Source organism: Eptatretus burgeri, chromosome 13 (genome assembly GCF_056783735.1).
Source record: "Eptatretus burgeri isolate ZD-2024b chromosome 13, Ebu_testis_v1, whole genome shotgun sequence".
Lineage (NCBI taxonomy): Eukaryota > Metazoa > Chordata > Myxini > Myxiniformes > Myxinidae > Eptatretus > Eptatretus burgeri.
The window spans coordinates 62,276,958-62,296,397 of record NC_140973.1 but is presented as its reverse complement, the minus strand read 5'-3'; the positions used below and the strand labels follow the sequence as shown (position 1 = coordinate 62,296,397).

Genomic DNA, 19,440 nt, shown 5'->3' with positions numbered 1-19,440 from the left:
ATTATTCATTTCTGTTGCTTTGAAATTTATGCATTTATTTACCTCAGAAAATAAAAAGTTCTTTTCATTTATTTATTTTATTATTAATAAATTACTTGGACTTCCAACATGTCCGTGTTTGTCCTTTCCTTCCATTGGTCTGGCATTGTCTGAACCTCGATAGACTGGGAGGTAATTACCACATATTTGACCAAAAATAGTCGGCACACACCAGCGGTTAAAACGCTCAGCCACCCTAATTAAAATCTAATCGAGATAACATTGGTGCTTTGCCGAGGGCGCGCTCCCCGCTCAGGTAACCACGTGACCTCTAGTTAAACGGCATAATTAAATGGTGGACACTGGAACTCGTGGTTAACTGGGTGGTGTTCGTGGTTCTAAAACAACCCACCATACCACAACTTTAATTGTGAGCGGTGGCCCCAGGTCCGGCTCTTCCAAGGACAACCGGGGATTTATCCCCGAGTGACAAGCTGGTGTCTCGGTACCCGTGACCACAACAATATTATATATATACATATATATATATATATATATATATATATATATATATATATATATATATATATATATATATATATATATATATACACACACACACACACACATGTATATTTTGCCTCCTCTGTCCACTCAACTCCCTCATCCTTGCACATGTCCCACATGCCTATGTGGTGAAAACTGGTGATGAGAATTAAAAAATTAAAAAATCATGATCCACGGCTCAGATCACATTCTCTAATCCTTCTCATGAACCTTGTGCCATGTCTGCCCCCGTGTCAGATAGATAAGATTCATAGTGATTCTGAGCATGGGATTTACTTCATATCTGTTTCCTCAGTTTGGTCGTGTGTGTGTGCGCGCGTGTGTGTGCGTGTGTGCGTGTGTGCGTGTGTGCGTGTGTGTGTGTGTGTGTGTGTGTGTGTGTGTGTGTGTGTGTGTGTGTGTGTCTGTGTGTGTGTGTGTGTGTGTGTGTGTGTGTGTGTGTGTGTGTGTGTGTGTCCCTCTCCCTCTCTTCCACCCTTCCACCCTCCCACACTCTCTGTGTGCGGTAACAAACATTTTGTTCATAAAAACCTGCACGTGGTCATTCGAGGTCTGGGACTTCGCCATTAAGTACAAGTGAATCAGCTTTAAAAATGCAGTAATAGGCCGATTGGGAAACGCGCATTTAAAGCACTCTTCAATGACTTAATTCATCACAGTTATATCAAAAAGAGCTGATTTGGCATACGGTCAGGTTTTGTTAAACCCCAATATGAGGCCGTTCAAAAAAATAACGTAACGCTATTTTTAGGGAGGTGCATAGGGGCTCAATTAAACCTTACTAATAAGTTTTATCCAACATATGAGTATATTTTTTCCGGCACCCTCATCGTGATTAACACTCAACCCAAACCAAGCCAATGGAAATCTGATGCAACAAAGCCGGACAGTGTATAATCAGCAGAGGCCTACGTGCCTTTTGTGTTCGACCCACCAGAAAACCAAGATGGCGGCCATATCATTTTTGTCTGGGTGCTATGGTGGGTGTAGTCAAACGACAGATGTGGGTGTGGTCCGGCAGCTGTCCGACCAATCGGTGCACATTTCAAAAATCGACCCCCAACAAGAACAACACCAAGAACAACGTGACATGTCGCAGGCAAAAACGACAGCAAATCTACCATCAAGCAGTGCAGAATATTCCATTTTATTACTCTCATTAAAAATAAACAAAGAAAAATGTACACAAAAATGAATGACAAAACAGTAAACAGTTGGTTAAATTGTTAATCTATGCATTCCTGTACTCTTGCAGTGTAGTGTCCAAAGCAACCCACGACAATACACCTTTTGGCAACATGACAAACTTGTACAAAAGATTTTGAGGACACTTACGCCAGCGAAGACGTTCATTGTCGGTTGGTAAATACATGGCGATGGAGTTGTCATGGGAAATCTGCAAAATGAAGACGCACCTGCCAGTATTTGCAAACAGGTAGCAGCTCCGAACAACCACCGCAGCAGAATGCTTGCAGCGACGCACTCACGCTTTCGCTTAATACGTATGCGAGTCATTGTGAGTACGTGACGTTTCCTGCGCCAAAAACTCCAGTGCACTTGCCCTTATGAACATTAGACATGAACTATTTACACCATATACCCTTCCCTCCCCACAAAAGACATTAAAAAAAAAGATGAGATGTCGAAGGACGACCAAATGTGTCACTAGTGACGCCACATTATAAATAATTACAAGCACGAGACAGACCATCAAGCACATCGATGAAAACCGTTTCAAACTATCAGTGTATTCGAGCCGAGATTGTTTTCATAATAGGTGTAGTCCCAAAACAACAAAAAGAAATCGACGTCATCGCATCACAAAAGAAATGACGAAGTCCTGGTAAGCCACTTTAAAGGAAGGGAGGGGGAGGGGCAATTCTTTGGGATGGAATTGGGGCACTGAAAATCTGAATCAGAAAACTAAGGTTCTGCATCGAAGAAAAAGCCCATTTTGCATCATTTAAAAACAATGATTCCTAAAATAACAAAATCCACAAACTAACTTATTAACAATGGATGCAGAATGTATTTTAACACCTTTGTCTGGTATTAGCAAGTCTTCATACATCATTTACAATTTCCAATGGTGAGGGAGGGGTCAAAGTAATAATACCATACAAGTGTAGCATTATACATCCAGAGACAAAAGCTCATGTTGGAGAAAGTTCCAGATGTCAAGAAAGTACAAGTTTTCAGTATCAGAAGGGTTTGAGGGCTTGACTTGGATAGAGAGATCCCCCATTCATTTGTTTATTTTTACCGACTCATGAAGGAAGGCTGTTTTGAAGTACTGTTGTGGGATTAACATCCTGGCAGGGTTCTGCAGAAGAAGGCAAAAGGGAATTTAAAAAAAAAAAAAAACTTGAATGTACTCAAAACTACTGCAAGTATTTGTTACAACCAGGACACTGCCTTGCCATATTAGCGCGAGTGTTCAGCCAGGATGCAAATAAGCACAAACAGTGGATAGATTCCATGTTACGCAGATGGCCAACGGTAAATGACAGTGTCCGCAATTTATGTTGCATGTTGAGAGACCAGCAATGAACTTCAAACAAAATCTTCCGAGCAATTCAGAGCGCAATTTACGAACACAAAATGTGCCTAAACTATTTGATCGCCATCACCTAAAGTAGAATGTGGCCACAAACCCCCACATGCAATGTGAACACATTCTGAGTGAGAGAAATTAAATAATTTTGATACGGACTACTACATCGGTTATAAACAAAAAGGCCTGTTTTTGCATAGTCGCATCAAATACATGCACTCAAAGAATTAAGTGGTGATGCAACTTTAAAAAGTTTATTTCTTAATAACCCTTTTAACAAACTAGAGTAAAACCTCATTTAGCTGAATGACAACAAGCCGTAAAACTGGTCCAGCCAGGCTGAGTGTTGCTTTTATATTAATCTTCATTTTTGCCACTCATACTCATACACTGCGCATGTATCAGTATATGTATTGGATATATCCACACCAGTATATTTTGTCACTTCTGGTATGTGCTTACCTCTGCGTTACATCTTTAAATATATTATTGTGAGGTTGTAAGCCAATCATGGAAAGTTTTCCATCAATACAATTGATGTTTTTTTTTTTTTTGCAACAGTTAACTCGGGATTGGGGTTGGCGGAAGGGGGGGGGGAGAGTGAAGGTCAGTTATCCAGAGCTACCCAATCAAGTCTGGCTAAATGAGGTTCTACTTTGACATTTAAAATGCACGTTAAGCCGACCAACACATCTCGTGCTTCTTCCTTTCTTGCAAAAGAAAATTAGCGATTTTGAAATCAGCTCACCATGATGGCGGTATCTAACTCGCCAATCTTATAGCATGCCGGCACGCAAGAGCACCCAAATCATACACCTGACACAAGCGAGTTTAAACTTGTCCTGGATGATGGCTCGCAATTTTCTGAAAAATACCACAAAGTTTTCCCTGCGAATGCCGATTTGTCAAAAAGTCTGTCACCTGAAGTTGAGCGTGGCAGAGACAGGTTTGAATCTCCAAAGCTTTGATCTTCGCTGGAGGAAGAACAAAATGATTGCTGCGCATTAACTGAGCGGAATAGCTGCTCCCGCAGCCCCCCCTCACCCCCGCCCCTATCCCCAAATCTGCACGCTTTGCAAGTTATTTTCCATTCAAATGGAATTATTACCGCCATAACTTTCACTCCCAACCAAAACACTAAAATATCCTCCATATAAACAGAACTCTCAAAAACAACCTCGTTATATTTCCTCGGTGAGCACCCAAATGGCCAAACTTTGCCCAAAATGAATAACACGTATTGTGTTACAATCATCTCACTTCATTAGCAATTTCAAAAATAGAAATAAAAGAGAAAAAATATCCAGAAAAGGCAATTTTTCGATCTCGTGTGAAATAAAGCAAATGCTCAAAACCTATCCAGGTATGATGCAAAGGGTATTGACAATTCCTTCCGCACGATGCTTGATGAAAGGCACCAAAACAAACGCTGCACTTTAACAATCACAAAGCATAGCCTGGGTATCGAGAATAACGAACACCGATAAAGAGGTACGATGGCATTTTGCCATTCACACATTCGTTCCAAATGGAAATTCTGGAATGAGCATCAGGTTCTTCTGAATGAATAACTGACAATAACTCGCACAGCACACGTCCCTCTTGAAACCTCCGTGTGTACACGAGTTCCTTACGGTGTGAAGTCTCCTTTTGCCTCGGTCATTCGGTGACGAATCATGAAAGTGGCAATGGCATCAGCGACCTACAAATGGCAAAGACCGTTAGAGATGATTAAATATATATGCATTCACCAGCAGCTACGAAATGTGGGGAGGGGGTCGGGGGGTGAGGGTTTACAGGTTATAAAGTAACATATTTTACAGACATTTGCTTTAATGACCAACGATGTTTGACTGCATGGCCTAAAAAATGTCAATGTTGACGAGGAACCCATTCGCACCTTTTCTGGGGCGTCTTCATGAACAGCGTGGCCACACTGGGGCAAGACCTGCATCTGAAACTTTCCTGCACATTGCGACACAGCACAGGATAACAAGAACACATGTGACTAAGATCAGGATCTCATCCATTGCTTTCTCACAAAGGCAGCAAAATGCAAACGGCCTAGGTTCCACATACGTGCCTTGCATCTGTCCGATCGTGAGGTCTTTGTCCAGTCGATCCACCCCTGCAGAATGGAATCAATGCAATCTCAGTGAGAGCCGCAGGAACTCTTTACATTAAACACCAACACTAAAGCATGTTGATTGATTGCTGAGGACCATGCAGCGAAACTGAGGATCATTCGAGTCATATGATAACACAGAAGGAAATAAACATTGCACAGTAGAGTTTGGATAGCATTTAAAATGATACCAAAGTCTTTAAAATATTGCACCTTCAAAAAAAAGAAAAAAGGAAGAAGCATTCACACCTTGGCAGGAATGTGAAAAAAGAATGTTTTGTGATTAGGGAGTCTGTGCATGGCAGTAAACAGCCTTTTGCCTCCATCAGGTTTCCCCAAAATTCTCTCATGCATCGGATACCCTCTCGTGGACAGTCAAGCTTGTGCATTTCCATTCCATGTCCAGTAAATGATGGGCTATTTAAACATCTTACTCAAGTTTCACATTTTGGTTTCTCATCAACAGATAACTTGGACTAGTTTGGTCTCAAAGCACACGCCCCCTATCGATTCGTTTTAAGGAGTGTGATCACACCCGTTATTTCTTCTCTGGCAGCATTATCGAGCACGTGCCTGGGAACATATTTATGTAACTGTGTATTCCTGTGTTTAGAAAAACTTGTCAAAATCATGCATCTTGGCCACGTTCACCACCGATTCTTGGAGAAAATTGGTACAGAACCCCCCCACCCCCCATTTTCAACTTCCGCTGTGGATGAACAGTCAGCTATTTATATTGTGGGTACTTTAGATATGCAGATTAATGTTCCCGTCTGCGGAGGTAAAGAATACACGTTTATGCATGCACAATGTAATGGTGAAGTGGTGACGTGGGCTAAGTAAGCACTGTACAGTTTACTTGAGGAAATGCGATCACTCTCGCAAAAAAATAAAAATAATAAAAAATTTCAGGAGAGAGAATCGCAGCTCTCACACATTTTGTGAACACAAGTCTCTGCATTCTCACGGCCGGTGCGCCGCAGCACGGATCATATTGCACAATTTTATCCTGTCGCAAGCTTTCATTCCAGAGAGAAAACTGGGAAATGCGAATCGCGTTGGAGACAAAATCTGTCCGGTTGAACCACGGTCTGACACGACGACGTTTCCATTGTTGTGATATACTGGACAGCTTTTTGATAAAGATCAGATGTGCGCAAAGCAGGCAAAAAGACCAAGTTGATGTTTTGGGTTGATGCTTGAAATGGGAAGTTCCTCGGTACATTTGCAGATTTCATTGTTGGAAACATGCTTCCTCCGGTGAACATTTTCAATAGCTGAGGCAGATGACGTTAAAAGCAACAAAGTTTGTTTTTGAGAGAAAATAAGTTACATGTCAAGTCAATATTAAGCAGATTTACACAATAGTGTGGTTCACATAAGGATTACAGTGAATATTGGTTCACGAAAAAATATTTTCACGAAAAAAATAAGTGACCACTATATTCGTTATTGCTGTCTGTCTGTCTGTCTGTCTGTCTGTCTGTCTGTCTGTCTGTCTGTCTGTCTGTCTGTCTGTCTGTCTGTCTGTCTGTCTGTCTGTCCCGAGCATAGCTCCGTGTGTTTTGATCCGATCCTGATAAAATTTTGGTGGGAGGTTTATATCATGATCTAGTTGTGTTTTCCTGAGAATGGGCACGGTGCACCGATTATGGGTGGAGCCACGCCCAAAAAACATGTGTTTTTAGGGGGTAGCCAATTTCAATTTGCATCTTCTCCTAGGGGATTTGTCGAATCTGACAGGAGTTTCGGTATTTAGTTAGCCCAATGGCACCTGCATAGCCCCACAGAGCTCAATTTTTCATTTTCGTCCCAAGGTCAAGGTCACAAGGTCACGAACTTAGAAAATTGCGAATTGTGTTTTTAGGGGGTAGCTAATTTAAATTTGCATCTTCTCCTAGGTGATTTGTCGAATCTGGCAGCGGTTTCGGTATTTGGTTAGCCCAATGGCACCTGCATAGCCCCATGGAGCTCGATTTTTCATTTTCGTTCCAAGGTCAAGGTCACAAGGTCATGAACTGAGAAAATTTTGAATTTTGACATAAAAATCATACGACCGCTCAAACTTTGAGAGCTAGGATGACAATATTTTTTATGCATAATCTTGAGGTCATTCCCCACCTAAAGTCTTGAAACCATTTTCCTCTATCTCAAACACCTTGCCCGTGGCGCCCCCTTCAAGTTTGTTTTTACGCTGATTTCATCAAAGTATGGATAATCCGAGGAGTGCCATTTTTACAGCCATTTTTCCCTGCTGTGCAGGGGTTTGGCTTTTTCTTGAGGCAATGTTTTATGGCCGGATGCCCTTCCTGACGCCAACCCTGGTCGCCTCTTACGACACGCAGGGATATGGTACACCTATTTTAACTGGGGCATACACCGGGACCAGTACACTGGCACTCATTTCGCCGACCTCGGAAGGATGACAGAATCCGAGGAGTGCGAAATGCCATATAGCCTATATGACGTTATATTGTTCCTGGAATGTTCCAGAGGAAGTTTTGCACCAAAGGTCATAATCCTTGACCTTGAAAGTTCACAAAGGTCAAATTTTCAAAGTTGTGGGAATCAAACCGGGTTTTCGACCTTCTCCGACGAACTAACTCCAATAAGCTATAGCACGTATCCTGTTTCCTTATTTTAATGTCCACAACATTGTTTTGTGACCTTTAAAGGTTATGCAAAGGTCAATTTTTTTAAGTTGTTGAACGAAACCGGGTTTTCAACATTTTGCAGCTAATAAACTGTCACTCGTACCACATCATGTTGATCATTTTTATAACTTGGTCAAACATTATCACATTGTCTCATCCTTGACTTCTGAAACAATCTACATCGTCAAATACTGTTCGTGAACCATCGTCGTCTTCAGACTTGTTTAGATTAAACTCATCCACCTTTTTACGGGATCTCCTCCATCAGCGGTCCCACAAATCCTCCCCAAGGTTCTCATCTGCCTGAAGCCATTGGCACTTCATGAAGAAGCCGAGTTAGGTAAACCACACCTAGTGTGGTTAGGTTAGGTTAGGTTAGGTAAGAAGCCGAGTTAGGTAAAGTCAACTCGGTGTTGACCAGATGCAAGCAATACCATCCAATGCCATCGTGGTGGAAATGTAGAGATCCAGACGTGACATTTTTGAGAAGTAATTAATTTCAAATACAGGAAGGCTCACATTCATGAAAAAGGTAAATAATAGGAATAATAAATGGCTTTTTACTAATACTAAATGTTAGTGGTGTAGTTCTGATGTATTTTTAGCAAACACCAATGTACTCAGTAAAATGGTGCTGGTGCTCTCAAATGAATGAAAACAGAAATGTACAGTTAATACTTAAAGGCATGATTCTTCAAGTTAGGAAGAAATTATCTCATTGCATACTCCAAACAGGAAGCATAGCGGAACAGTACTTCTATACAGCAAATCAGAATGGTGAAATAAAAATGAATCGATCACTTGAGATAGCCATTTAGAGGGTGTAGGAGATACGTGTGAAATGAGAAAGATTGACAAGATATTTGATGCTGCTGAAGATTAGGATCTGGATACCATCATTTTTCCAAGTGATTCTTTACCATTGAGTCACAGGGCCAAAAAAATGATGTATTGTGCAATATCTCAAAAAGTTGTGGACGGATTCGGACGATACTTGGTAAACAGGCTGGGTGTGTGACAAGGAAGAATTGATTCAATTTTGGTGAAGATCCAAATCTGGATCCACATCCGAGAATTATTTCAGTGATTCTTCACCATTGAGAGATGGGGTCAAAAACAATATACAACACAGCATGATATTTCAAAAAGTTGCAGACGACTTGTGACAAAACTAGGTGGAAGAGTTGATTCCATCCATCCATTGGGACCATACTCTGTGCAGAGCGTTGTTGCTGCCTAAGCAGTCTCCTTGGCTATTGGGCACAATCCTGGACAAGTTGCCACTCTGACACAGGACACCAGCAAGCTGGCATTCATTTTGCCGACCTCGGAAGGATGACAAGCAGAGTCAACCCCACCTGGTAGTAATTCAACAAGAAAGTGGGATTTAGAGCTCAGGATCCTAGGATCCCAAGCCCACCACCCGAACCATTAAGCCAACACCAGGCATAGGAGTTGATTAAGTGACAAGAACAAGTTTATTCAATTTTGGTTCAGGTCCAGATCCAGATCCGGCCTATCAGTGGGATACAAAACAAACTGTTCAGTCTGTCTGAGGTCTGTGCTCCACCGAGTGCCGTTCTCGATGAATATTGCAGACAAGATGACACCTTGGCACTTCTGTTGTGTCAATGAGACAAAAAACAAATTAAGAGATTGTTCATCATGGAGGCTTGAAGTGAAGTCTCCAAATTGATATGTTGTACTATATTTTCGAGCCGATCATGAGTCTCTTTTTGATCCGACTGTTAAGTGATCTGTCGATAACATGAACTGCAATTCTCTTTATTGTCTGGACTTGGAGCTGCATTGATTTGCAATAATCCTCCTATGGAGCAGGTGATGTCCACTGCCCATACTGAAAGAAGCACTTACACTGCCTATCAAAGACAAAAATAACATTGTACAGAAAAGACACAGAGACAATCCAGGTGACTAGAGCAGGTCATCAATGACTGTGTTACTATCTTCAACTCAAGTTAAAGGAGTATAGTAATCACTTGTGCAAACGAAAGTGCTTACTGTCTTCGAGGTGGATGAGTGTACTACAAATGGCAAACAAGACACGTGGTCAGCGGTCCTGACTCGACAATAATTGCTTTTACATTACTTGTTGGACAAGTTGGAATCAAATTCAGCATTGTTAACTCAAAGCAAAACCATGTGAGAGGTTCACCTGCAAGCAGCAGCATCTTGGGAACAGGACAACTGAGGAAAAGAGAGGACAGGCCACGGAACCAGCCTTCCCAGAACCTCTCGGTGCGCGACAGGTCGATTCGCCAAGAATAGTTGACATTGGTGCCAGCCTGCACAAATGAACAGATTGTTTATAAAAACGTGAAATCAAAATGGTGGACATCTGGAAAGTGTAACATAAAGAAGTTACGTTAGTTTGGCAAGCAACGAGTTTGGAAATAACGGTTCAGGTCAATAACCGACACTGTTGTTTCACCTGGCAAACAACTGGTTGAACAAAAGTTTTAAATGCAATTTCAAACAACCAAGTCGCTAAGCATACCTCAGACTGACTTCGAATTTGGACGAGTTCATTTGTATGAGGTGGTGCTACCGTCTCTTCTTCCTCATCTACCTCCTCCATAATTCCCTCTGCCAGCGAGGTACTTAATCCAAAAGCAACCGTCGGATTTTCACATCTAAGACAAAAATTGGAAAAAAAACAAACAAAATAAATCTAGAATTTAGATACACAGCCAAGTACAACCTTAGTTTACGGTAAATCACAAGATGGTACATTTTGAGTACAGTAATTACATAAATGTCACATTAAAAGAGGAATTAATAAGATGCCAAGACATTTTTTGAACTAGAACGGGCACTCAGTGGAGCGCACACCTTCGCCAACGCTGCATTTTGCCCCCCCCCCCACAGAAACCGTTGATTGTGAGGGTATTTAATCCCATCTGCCATCTCATATGTGTTATGATGGCTTAAAAACATTAAATTTCATGTCATATCATATATCACAAGATTGGGCATTGAATGCACAACATTTTGACATTGGTTGCATGCAAATTGGATAAAAATCGACCGCACTATGGCAAAATGACGATTTTGACCTTTTCATGACCTCGACCTTCACCTTTGTACTCTTACTTTTGTAATTGGTATTAGAGTGTGGGGAACAGAACAGTCAACATTTTGGTGTTGGTTTCATGCAAATCGGATAAGAATTGACCGTGTTATGACTAAAACCGCACATTTTGCAATGTCGTGACCCCCCCTGACCTTTGACTCCCAACCGCTAATAAGGGTTATTACGTCATTGTGTCATGTCACATATCACAAGATGGGGCATTGAATTCTGAACATTTTGACAAGAGTTGCATGCAAATTGGATACAAATTGACCGCGCTATGGTAAAAAGACGATTTTGACCTTTTCATGACCTTGACCTTTGACCCGATCGCTCCCAAAATCTAATCAAATGGTCCTCGGATAATAACAAATCATCCCGCCAAATTTGCTGCGATTCAGTTCAATACTTTTGGAGTTATGCGAATAACAAACAAACAAACAAACACACATATTCACAAATAAATAAATACACAGCGATCAAACCATAACCTTCGCAACAAAGTTTGCGAAGGTAACAAGCAGTTCAAATAAACGGCTGCAAAATTGCACGCGAGAGGGAAGGTGGTGAGGTTGCAGCCTGGGCTGCCCAGAGTAACAGAATAAATAAATAAACTATTCCATAGTTGATCAACCAATTTTGAGGCAAAAGTGGAACACTCGTATACAGTTTATGGGATTGGAACTTTTCTGCCAAACCACGTGTGATCCTATTCCACGAATGATTTATTGATTGCTCGAACAAGCCAATTGTAGTGAAAAAGCATGTTAAACCACATCATGTAAGACGTTGAGTTGTTATTGTACGTCATAAGCTTGCTTCGGTGCATCAACACGAATACAATTCATCATTGGGCCAAATGTAATTACCGCTGCCACCAAAGGTAGTAGTTATAATCGTAGTAGTAGTAGTAGTAGTAGTCATAATAGTAGGTGGATGAATGTTATAGGTGAACGGATATTATATTTTCAACCCTGTCTGTTTGTCTGTGAGCAAGATATGTCAAAAGGTTATGGACGGATTCAGATGAAACTTGGTGGACAGGTTGGGTATGTGACAAGAACGAAGTGATTAGGTTTTGGTGAAAATTCGGATCCGGATACTAGATGTTTTAAAGTAATTATTCACCACCGAGAAATATGGCGAAAAACAATATGTAGCATGATATTTCAAAATGTTGTGGACGGATTGTGACAAAACGTGGTGGATGAGTTGGGTAGGTGACAAGAACAAGCCAATTAGATTTTGGGTAAGGTCAGGATGCAGATCCGGCATAACAGTGCGACGTAAAATGTAAACTGTTCACCCTGGCGGAGGTACCGAGTGCCGTTGTAGTTTGGTTTTTGATGATAATGTTTGAAATGCAAAGATCTGTTGATTAGACTTGGCGCTATGATATCAAGCAACAACACATCTCTGTATTTGCAGGGTTTTTTGTGAGGATGTGTCCTCGAGACATACCCTTATACAAAGAGCTCAGGTAAAGGTAGCTCAGAAAGGGTAGTGTGTGGAGCATAGCTAACATGAGAGTTCAGGGGCCAGAGAAGTATTTGCAAGGTCAGCAGGCTGTGCATAGAACAATAGTCTCACAGCCACAAGAGACTCGATTCTTGGTCAATGTTTGAGTATGCCCTTGAATCAATATACTCACGCATCACCGCCGTGTTACAAGAGACCTTCAGCATCTTTCAAACAAACTGTAAATACGCCATGTCGAAACATTCGTGAACTGCTTTTAAAACATTCCAGATCTTTGAACTTCAGGAGTCATACATACATCATGTGAGTAGTTCATTGAGTACTCAAAACAGACTCGAAGTAGCTCATTGAGAACTCGGAATCATGTGTAGTTTCAACGTACATCACCTTCAAAAGGACTAAGTATTAATGTAACGATTGAGACGCACTTCCTGGTGGCTTGTTCGTGAGAATAACAGGAGTGTTTATGATAAAAATGAATGCAGAATCTTTCCCCTGTGAGGAAAAGCTGTCAATGTGAAGGAAGATAACTGCTGACATAATTGAAAATGACGAACTTGTTTAAAACTATTTTCAATTCAATCAAATCCTCACCAAAGTGTCATGTCAAAGACGTTTCACTTACCTCTGTACTTGGCCTGCCATGGACACTTTTGCAGACTCCAGATTCCTAATCTGTCCACTTTTTACGCTGAGCAGTGACAGAAAAAAAAAACATGGACATTGTGCAATTATTATTTTATAAACAACCGAACATGTTAACGGAAAAAATTAATGATTCCACGTGTGTAACAATGAATGGACAATTTCATTTCAACTCGAATAACTTCCTCTTGAGAGAATACACAATTAGTCTTGCATGTAATCACGATGGTGAGACTGCAGACGGGAATGAAACCCATAAAACAAAAAACAGATTCAAACCCAGTTTTTCTACAAGTTCCAAGTCAACACTTTAACAAGTTCCAAATTGATTAAATTTTAATCTCGATGCTGTGAAAACTCCACGAATTAACATCTTATTCACCTTTGGGCTGCATCAATGATTATTCCATCGCACATGTGTTGAATTATTGGAAGCGTGCAAGGGTTTCACACAACAAATTCAACAAACAAGAACAAAGGAAGGCACACAAACTGATAAACAACGTGAAATTCAATCTGCGTTAGCTGCAAGGCAATTACTTTCAAAAATAGGTTGATGCAAAAAATAATTTAAAAAAAATAGAATGCCCCCAATTTGTGGAGCAACCCAAATTACACAATAGCGGCTTGAAGCACCCGCAGGATTCAATTAGGACAGTAACACAACATGGTGGCGATTATACAAATTGTATCCATGGATATGATGTGCCATTCCACCAGGGGACGAGGGGAGGGGAATGGGGGAGTGAGCAAATTAGCATCAAATAGGATGACAGACATGCAACAAGTCATGCTGCATGCATCTGACCTCCCACAAATGCCTGATCAAAATTATATATCAGATATTTGTAAAGCCCGGGGTAGTACAACATCCATAAGTAAAGTATACTGGTTCAAAATTATAGGCTTGCAGAGGGGTATGCTACAATAGCAGATTTGAATAGTATAAAGTACTCAGCATTTGTTCTTAAGAATATGTTGCAATTTTGTTAACTGTTGAACATTTCTGTAATCTCAAGGATAAAAATTACCCCCGTGCGGGAGTGACGGTCATCTCTGCGAGAACATATGTAGCCTCCTGAAGGTAGGGCAGTTTTTGCAAACTTTGAAGTCACGTGACGTGAAAACGAAAGCGAAATTCGAAAATCCGTCCTGACCAAATTTATATATTGTCCCATAGATTCATATGCCACAATCAAATTCAAGATTGCTTGAGAAATGTAGGAGGAGATAGATTTTGAAAATCGTCATTTTCGCATTTTTTGCCAACTTTGAAGTCACGTGACATGAAAATGAAAGTGAATATCGAAAATCCGGCCTGACCAAATTTAGATATTGTCCCATAGATTCATATGCCACAATCAAATTCAAGATTGCTTGAGAAATGTAGGAGGAGATAGATTTTGAAAATTGTCATTTTCGCAACTTCAAAGGCCTCGTGACCTTGACCTTGACTTTCGGTGACCTTGAAAGTCAGACCATCGTGTACGTCTCATCGACCTCTATCAGGATCACTAATGACCAGATCTCCCGCTTCAACTTCATTGTGAACGGACGGACGGACGGACCGTCAACTCTCCTCTCAACACCAATATTATTAGGTCATGCTCAAAGAGATGACCTAAAAAGGTACCTCCAACTACAACAACCGATGAGGATCTTTGAGCCTGACTAGTAAGCTATAGTTAGTTAGTATAGTTATGGATGCCTTGTCTTTTTTGCTTGGAACAACAGGGGGAAACCTGCGATTCAACGCAGCAATGGGGCTATCATCAAACGGTCCTCAGCCGCCGGCAGCGAAACTCTGCAGCTGCTACTCTCGGCCGCTCTGCCTCCAGTAACTTGCACCCTCCCTCAAGACTCCAAACCGGTGATCAGCGATGTGAACTGGTACTTGTGTTTTTTCAATCTTTTGTGTGGTCGAGTGACACTCAATGGTCAAATATGCGAAAACGTCTGCCAAATGTAGCGGGGGTACGTTTGTGAGATTGGTTACCCACATCACACTTCTCCCCTTCAAGTTCACTACCTTTCCATCTTGATTCTCCACACACCAGTGTTTCTGCTCTGGCTCGTCGCAGATTTCAATCACACTGTAACACATCTCTACTTTCACCGCTACACTTAACAGATCACGTCGTGCTTTTCCCTGGCAAGGAACTTCCCTCAGTGAGGATTCTTATAAAGTTGATCATTCTTAGATGTTGATAGTTTGCATCGTCAGAAGCCATTCTTTGGTTTGTGTGTACGCCGGTGATTGAAGTGTCGCATAAGCGATGACTATAGGGTGCAAGTATGAAATTGGAACTTGTATGCAAGTGCAGTGTGTATGCTATAAGCGATAGTGAATGAAAGTGCACGCATAGTCATCTTGCACGCAAACCCGACTGGAAATGTGCATGACGACCAGAGCGGTGATCTGACGATTTAAGATGGCCTCAATTTTCCCAACTAACAATAATTGCCATTCGTGCATTTCTGTGATTTTCATGCCTGCAGATTCTAAATGCTTCTCGTCCACTTATAAACGCTTCATAGCAGTCATTACTCCAATTAACATTGTTGCTGTTGCCCAAAATAAGTGCACAGACGGTGAATGGCCTATTATTAATGTATGGTCCACTGTATTCACCATTCGTTTGCAAATAAACATGTCATACAAACAGCGATTTTGACAAGTTTAAATTACAGTTGCACCATACCTCCACTCGATGGCATGCTCCAAAGATCTGAAACACTTTGGACGATTGCGGAGAAACGTCTGCATGCTGTGCAAGGCATCCAGTGCCGTGCCTGCAAAAAAGTTGAAATTATCATTTTATTGCAAAGCAAGCACACTTATCAAATTCGATTTACCTGAAAAGCAAGCATTATGGATAACAAGACTCAGCGTTTTGAGTTGCCCAATGTGTTGTCATGAGCAAACTATATACACGCACTCTGACACTGCCATCTCGAAGACTAACGAAATGCATGGCCCTTCAAGTCATCAGGAGTATGTGTAGCTAAAATTAAATAAAAATACAACTATAACTCCATTAAAAAAATAATAAAACATCTAAAAGGAATCTCACGTGCATGATCTGCAGATAACTCAATGTGGAAACATCTCCAAGCATGCAGCCTGGTGAAGGAATTCAGTACACCAAGAGGATCTTAAGCTTAACTGGAATTTACATTACAGATAAGGTGTTGTCATCTTGCACCGTCCGTCCGTCCGTCTCCTTTTTTGACTTCTCCGTCAAAACCGCTGGGCCGATCCGGCTGAAATTTTGCAGCAACGTTCCTCTCCTGACTGGTAACAGGAATTGCAAAGCTCATTCCGGTAAAATGACTTTAAGTAGTATAGGTCAAAATGGGCAACTTCGTAAATTTCTTCAATCTTCTTCAGAGCCACCAGTCAGAATGCTCCCAAATTTGAATTACAACATTACGCCAGGGTAGGGATGTTAAATCGCGAAGGTCATGCCGATCACATGACCGGAAGTGCATCAAAATGGCTGACGTCAATTTTTGGGAAAATCGCGTCAATACCTTCAAAAATCTTCTTCTCAAGACCCACCAGTCAGAATGCTCCCAAATTTGAATTACAACATTACGCCAGGGTAGGGATGTTAAATCGCGAAGGTCATGCCGATCACATGACCGGAAGTGCGTCCAAATGGCTGACGTTAATTTTTGGGAAAATCGCGTCAATACCTTCAAAAATCTTCTTCTCAAGACCCACCAGTCAGAATGCTACCAAATTTGGGTTACAACATTAGGCCAGGGTAGGGAGGTAAATGATATTGTGGAAGTCATGCAGATCATGTGACCGGAAGCGTGTCAAAATAGCAGACTTCGTCAACCTTTGGGAAAAATCGCATTAATTTCTTAAGAAATCTTCTTCTCCAGACCCACCCATCAGAATGCTCCCAAATTTGGGTACAGCATTAGGACAGGGTCATGATGTTAAATTGCGGAGGTCATGCCGATCACATGACCGGAAGTGTGTCAAAATGGCAGACTTGGTAAAAGTTTTCAAAAATCACATAAATTCCTTCAAAAATTTTCCTCTCCAAACCCACCAGTTAGAATTCTTCCAAATTTGGGTTACAACATTAGGCCAGGGCTCAGATAAGCTGCAAGTCCAGTGGTCCCATTTATTGAATCTGTTACCTGTAAACATTTTAAAATATACGAGGTCCATCTAAAAAGTAACGGGACTGAGCCTGCTGTGTGCCCCACTTATACAACCACTTACACAACTTGCGTCACAGTCTTTCACAACATATATGATTGGTGATGGTTGAATGTGCTCATTGTGTGATGTTTTTTACAGATCGTGCTTTCCATGTTGTCTAGTCGGAGTCGTCGCGCTATGAGTCGTGAGCAGAGAGCCAATCTGATGTTTCTTGCCAAGCTTGGCAAAACACCTTCCGAATTCTTCACAATGCTGCAGCAAGTGTATGGGGAAGAAACAATGTCACGTACACGTGCATTTGAATGGTGCAAGATGATCAAAGAGGGACGGGAGGAGGTTGAAGATGATCCACGGTCTGGAAGACCGTCAACGAGCAGAACGGCGGACAACATCGAGCGTGTGAAGCAGATGGTGCACGCAGATCGTCGACTCACGGTGCGGATGATTGCTGAGGAACTTTCCATCAACAAGGACACTGTCTGGAGCATCATCACTGAAAATCTCGAAATGCGCAAGGTGTGCGCAAAGATGGTCCCCAAGCTGTTGTCCGAGAGCCAGAAACAGCAAAGAGTCACTGCCTGCCAAGACATTAATCGAGCGCCTCGAGGACGATCCAGACCTGCTCGGGAGAGTCATTACTGGCGATGAATCATGGATATTTAATTACGATCCCGAGACCAAACAGCAGAGTCATCAGTGGAAGAGTCCGGCATCACCAAGACCAAAGAAAGCAAGGATGTCGAAGTCGAAGGTCAAGGTGATGCTCATCACGTTTTTTTGACGTCAAGGGCATCGTCCACTTCGAGTTTCTACCACAGGGTCAAACAGTGAATCAATATGTGTACAAGGAGATCCTCCGACGCCTCATGAGATCAGTCCGGGACAAGAGGAGGGATCTGTGGGAGAACAATGCCTGGGTGCTCCACCATGACAACGCCCCTGCTCACAGTGCCCTGAGCATCCGACCGTTTCTGGTGGAGAGGAACGTGCCAACTCTGAAGCAACACCCGTATTTACTAGACTTGGCCCCTTGTGATTTTTCCTATTCCCCAAGCTCAAGGGGGTGATCAAGACGGACCTCGTACTATTGCTTGCCTTGTTCATTTGAACATTATGCCATGTCTATCCGTTCACAACTATTGTATCTTCCATATTTACTTCCGCTATTGCTCACTTTGACAGGTTTGATAGCTGTCAATGAATTATAACAAACCAAAACAGAACATTCACAAAGTGCTGCACAACTAGCTTCACATCTTGTGCCAACACAATGTCTCGAGAGTAACAATGTCACTCAAAAAGATAACCAGTTACAACTTAATGCAATGCGTAAACAATTGACATTGGGTATAAATGTCAGCATTGACAGACTCACCTTCAACAATATCAATGACAACCATAGCGATCAGCGATGGCACTTCATTGGCTGCGGCTGCGTGAACGGCAATAGCACCACCCATGCTGTGTCCCACGAGCACCATGGGTGGTGCTTCTGAGCCATAAAGGGCTTTCAGGACCAATCCAACATCCCTGTGGGCAGGGATTGCATATAGACAACTTAAAACTACATGTAGTTCTTTCACAACTTCAAAAATATTTAATTTGCAGCTCAATGGATTACTGCTCTCCCCTTTGGCCTGGTGCCCCTGCCTCACACCTTGCCCTTTTTGATGCCGTGGAAAACAAGGCCCTCAAAATCATTGGTGTTTCCCACGATGAAGCTGAGTGTCTAAGCCAGTTACTCTTACATCAGACAAGTTTGTGGCCTCTCTGTATTCTACTGCCTCCTTTTTGGTCTTGCACACTCTGACTTATTTTGGCTGTCGCTCCCAGGCTTCTGCATTGCACACATGGTCTGCCAGTAACCCTCTTCTTGTTAAACTCTTGATATCCAGGCTCACTGCTCACCTCCACTCATTCGTTCCTCCTCCCTCTCATCTGTGGAACCAACTGCCCGTCTGTTCAGACCTATTCTTCCCTCTTTCGCTTCAAAACAGCTGTTCACCACCACCTCAGGTCATTCCCCTTCCATACTCATGATCTCTTCTACTCCCAAATGACCCCAATCTGAAGGACTCTCCTGTTCCAAGTTATTGTGATTTTACCCACCCTCCCTCACCTCTTTTTAGCAGCGTCTCGCGTTGCGAACACTGCTCTAAG

At 41.9% G+C, this 19,440-nt stretch overlaps 1 protein-coding gene across 1 annotated transcript in view; it reads right to left on the bottom strand.

The window, feature by feature from the left end:
• Positions 1–1,674: 1,674 nt before the first annotated feature.
• Positions 1,675–19,440, bottom strand: part of PPME1 (protein phosphatase methylesterase 1) — a 49,305-nt gene continuing 31,539 nt past the window's right edge. The window contains exons 6-14 of the mRNA XM_085852752.1: positions 18,656–18,810; positions 15,800–15,890; positions 13,078–13,143; positions 10,398–10,533; positions 10,056–10,185; positions 5,184–5,228; positions 5,001–5,065; positions 4,735–4,802; positions 1,675–2,869 (exon numbers count right to left, since the gene is read on the bottom strand). Coding sequence (XP_085708878.1) covers positions 2,851–2,869; positions 4,735–4,802; positions 5,001–5,065; positions 5,184–5,228; positions 10,056–10,185; positions 10,398–10,533; positions 13,078–13,143; positions 15,800–15,890; positions 18,656–18,810 — 775 coding nt within the window. The 3' untranslated portion in view covers positions 1,675–2,850. The remainder of the gene's footprint in view (positions 2,870–4,734; positions 4,803–5,000; positions 5,066–5,183; positions 5,229–10,055; positions 10,186–10,397; positions 10,534–13,077; positions 13,144–15,799; positions 15,891–18,655; positions 18,811–19,440) is intronic.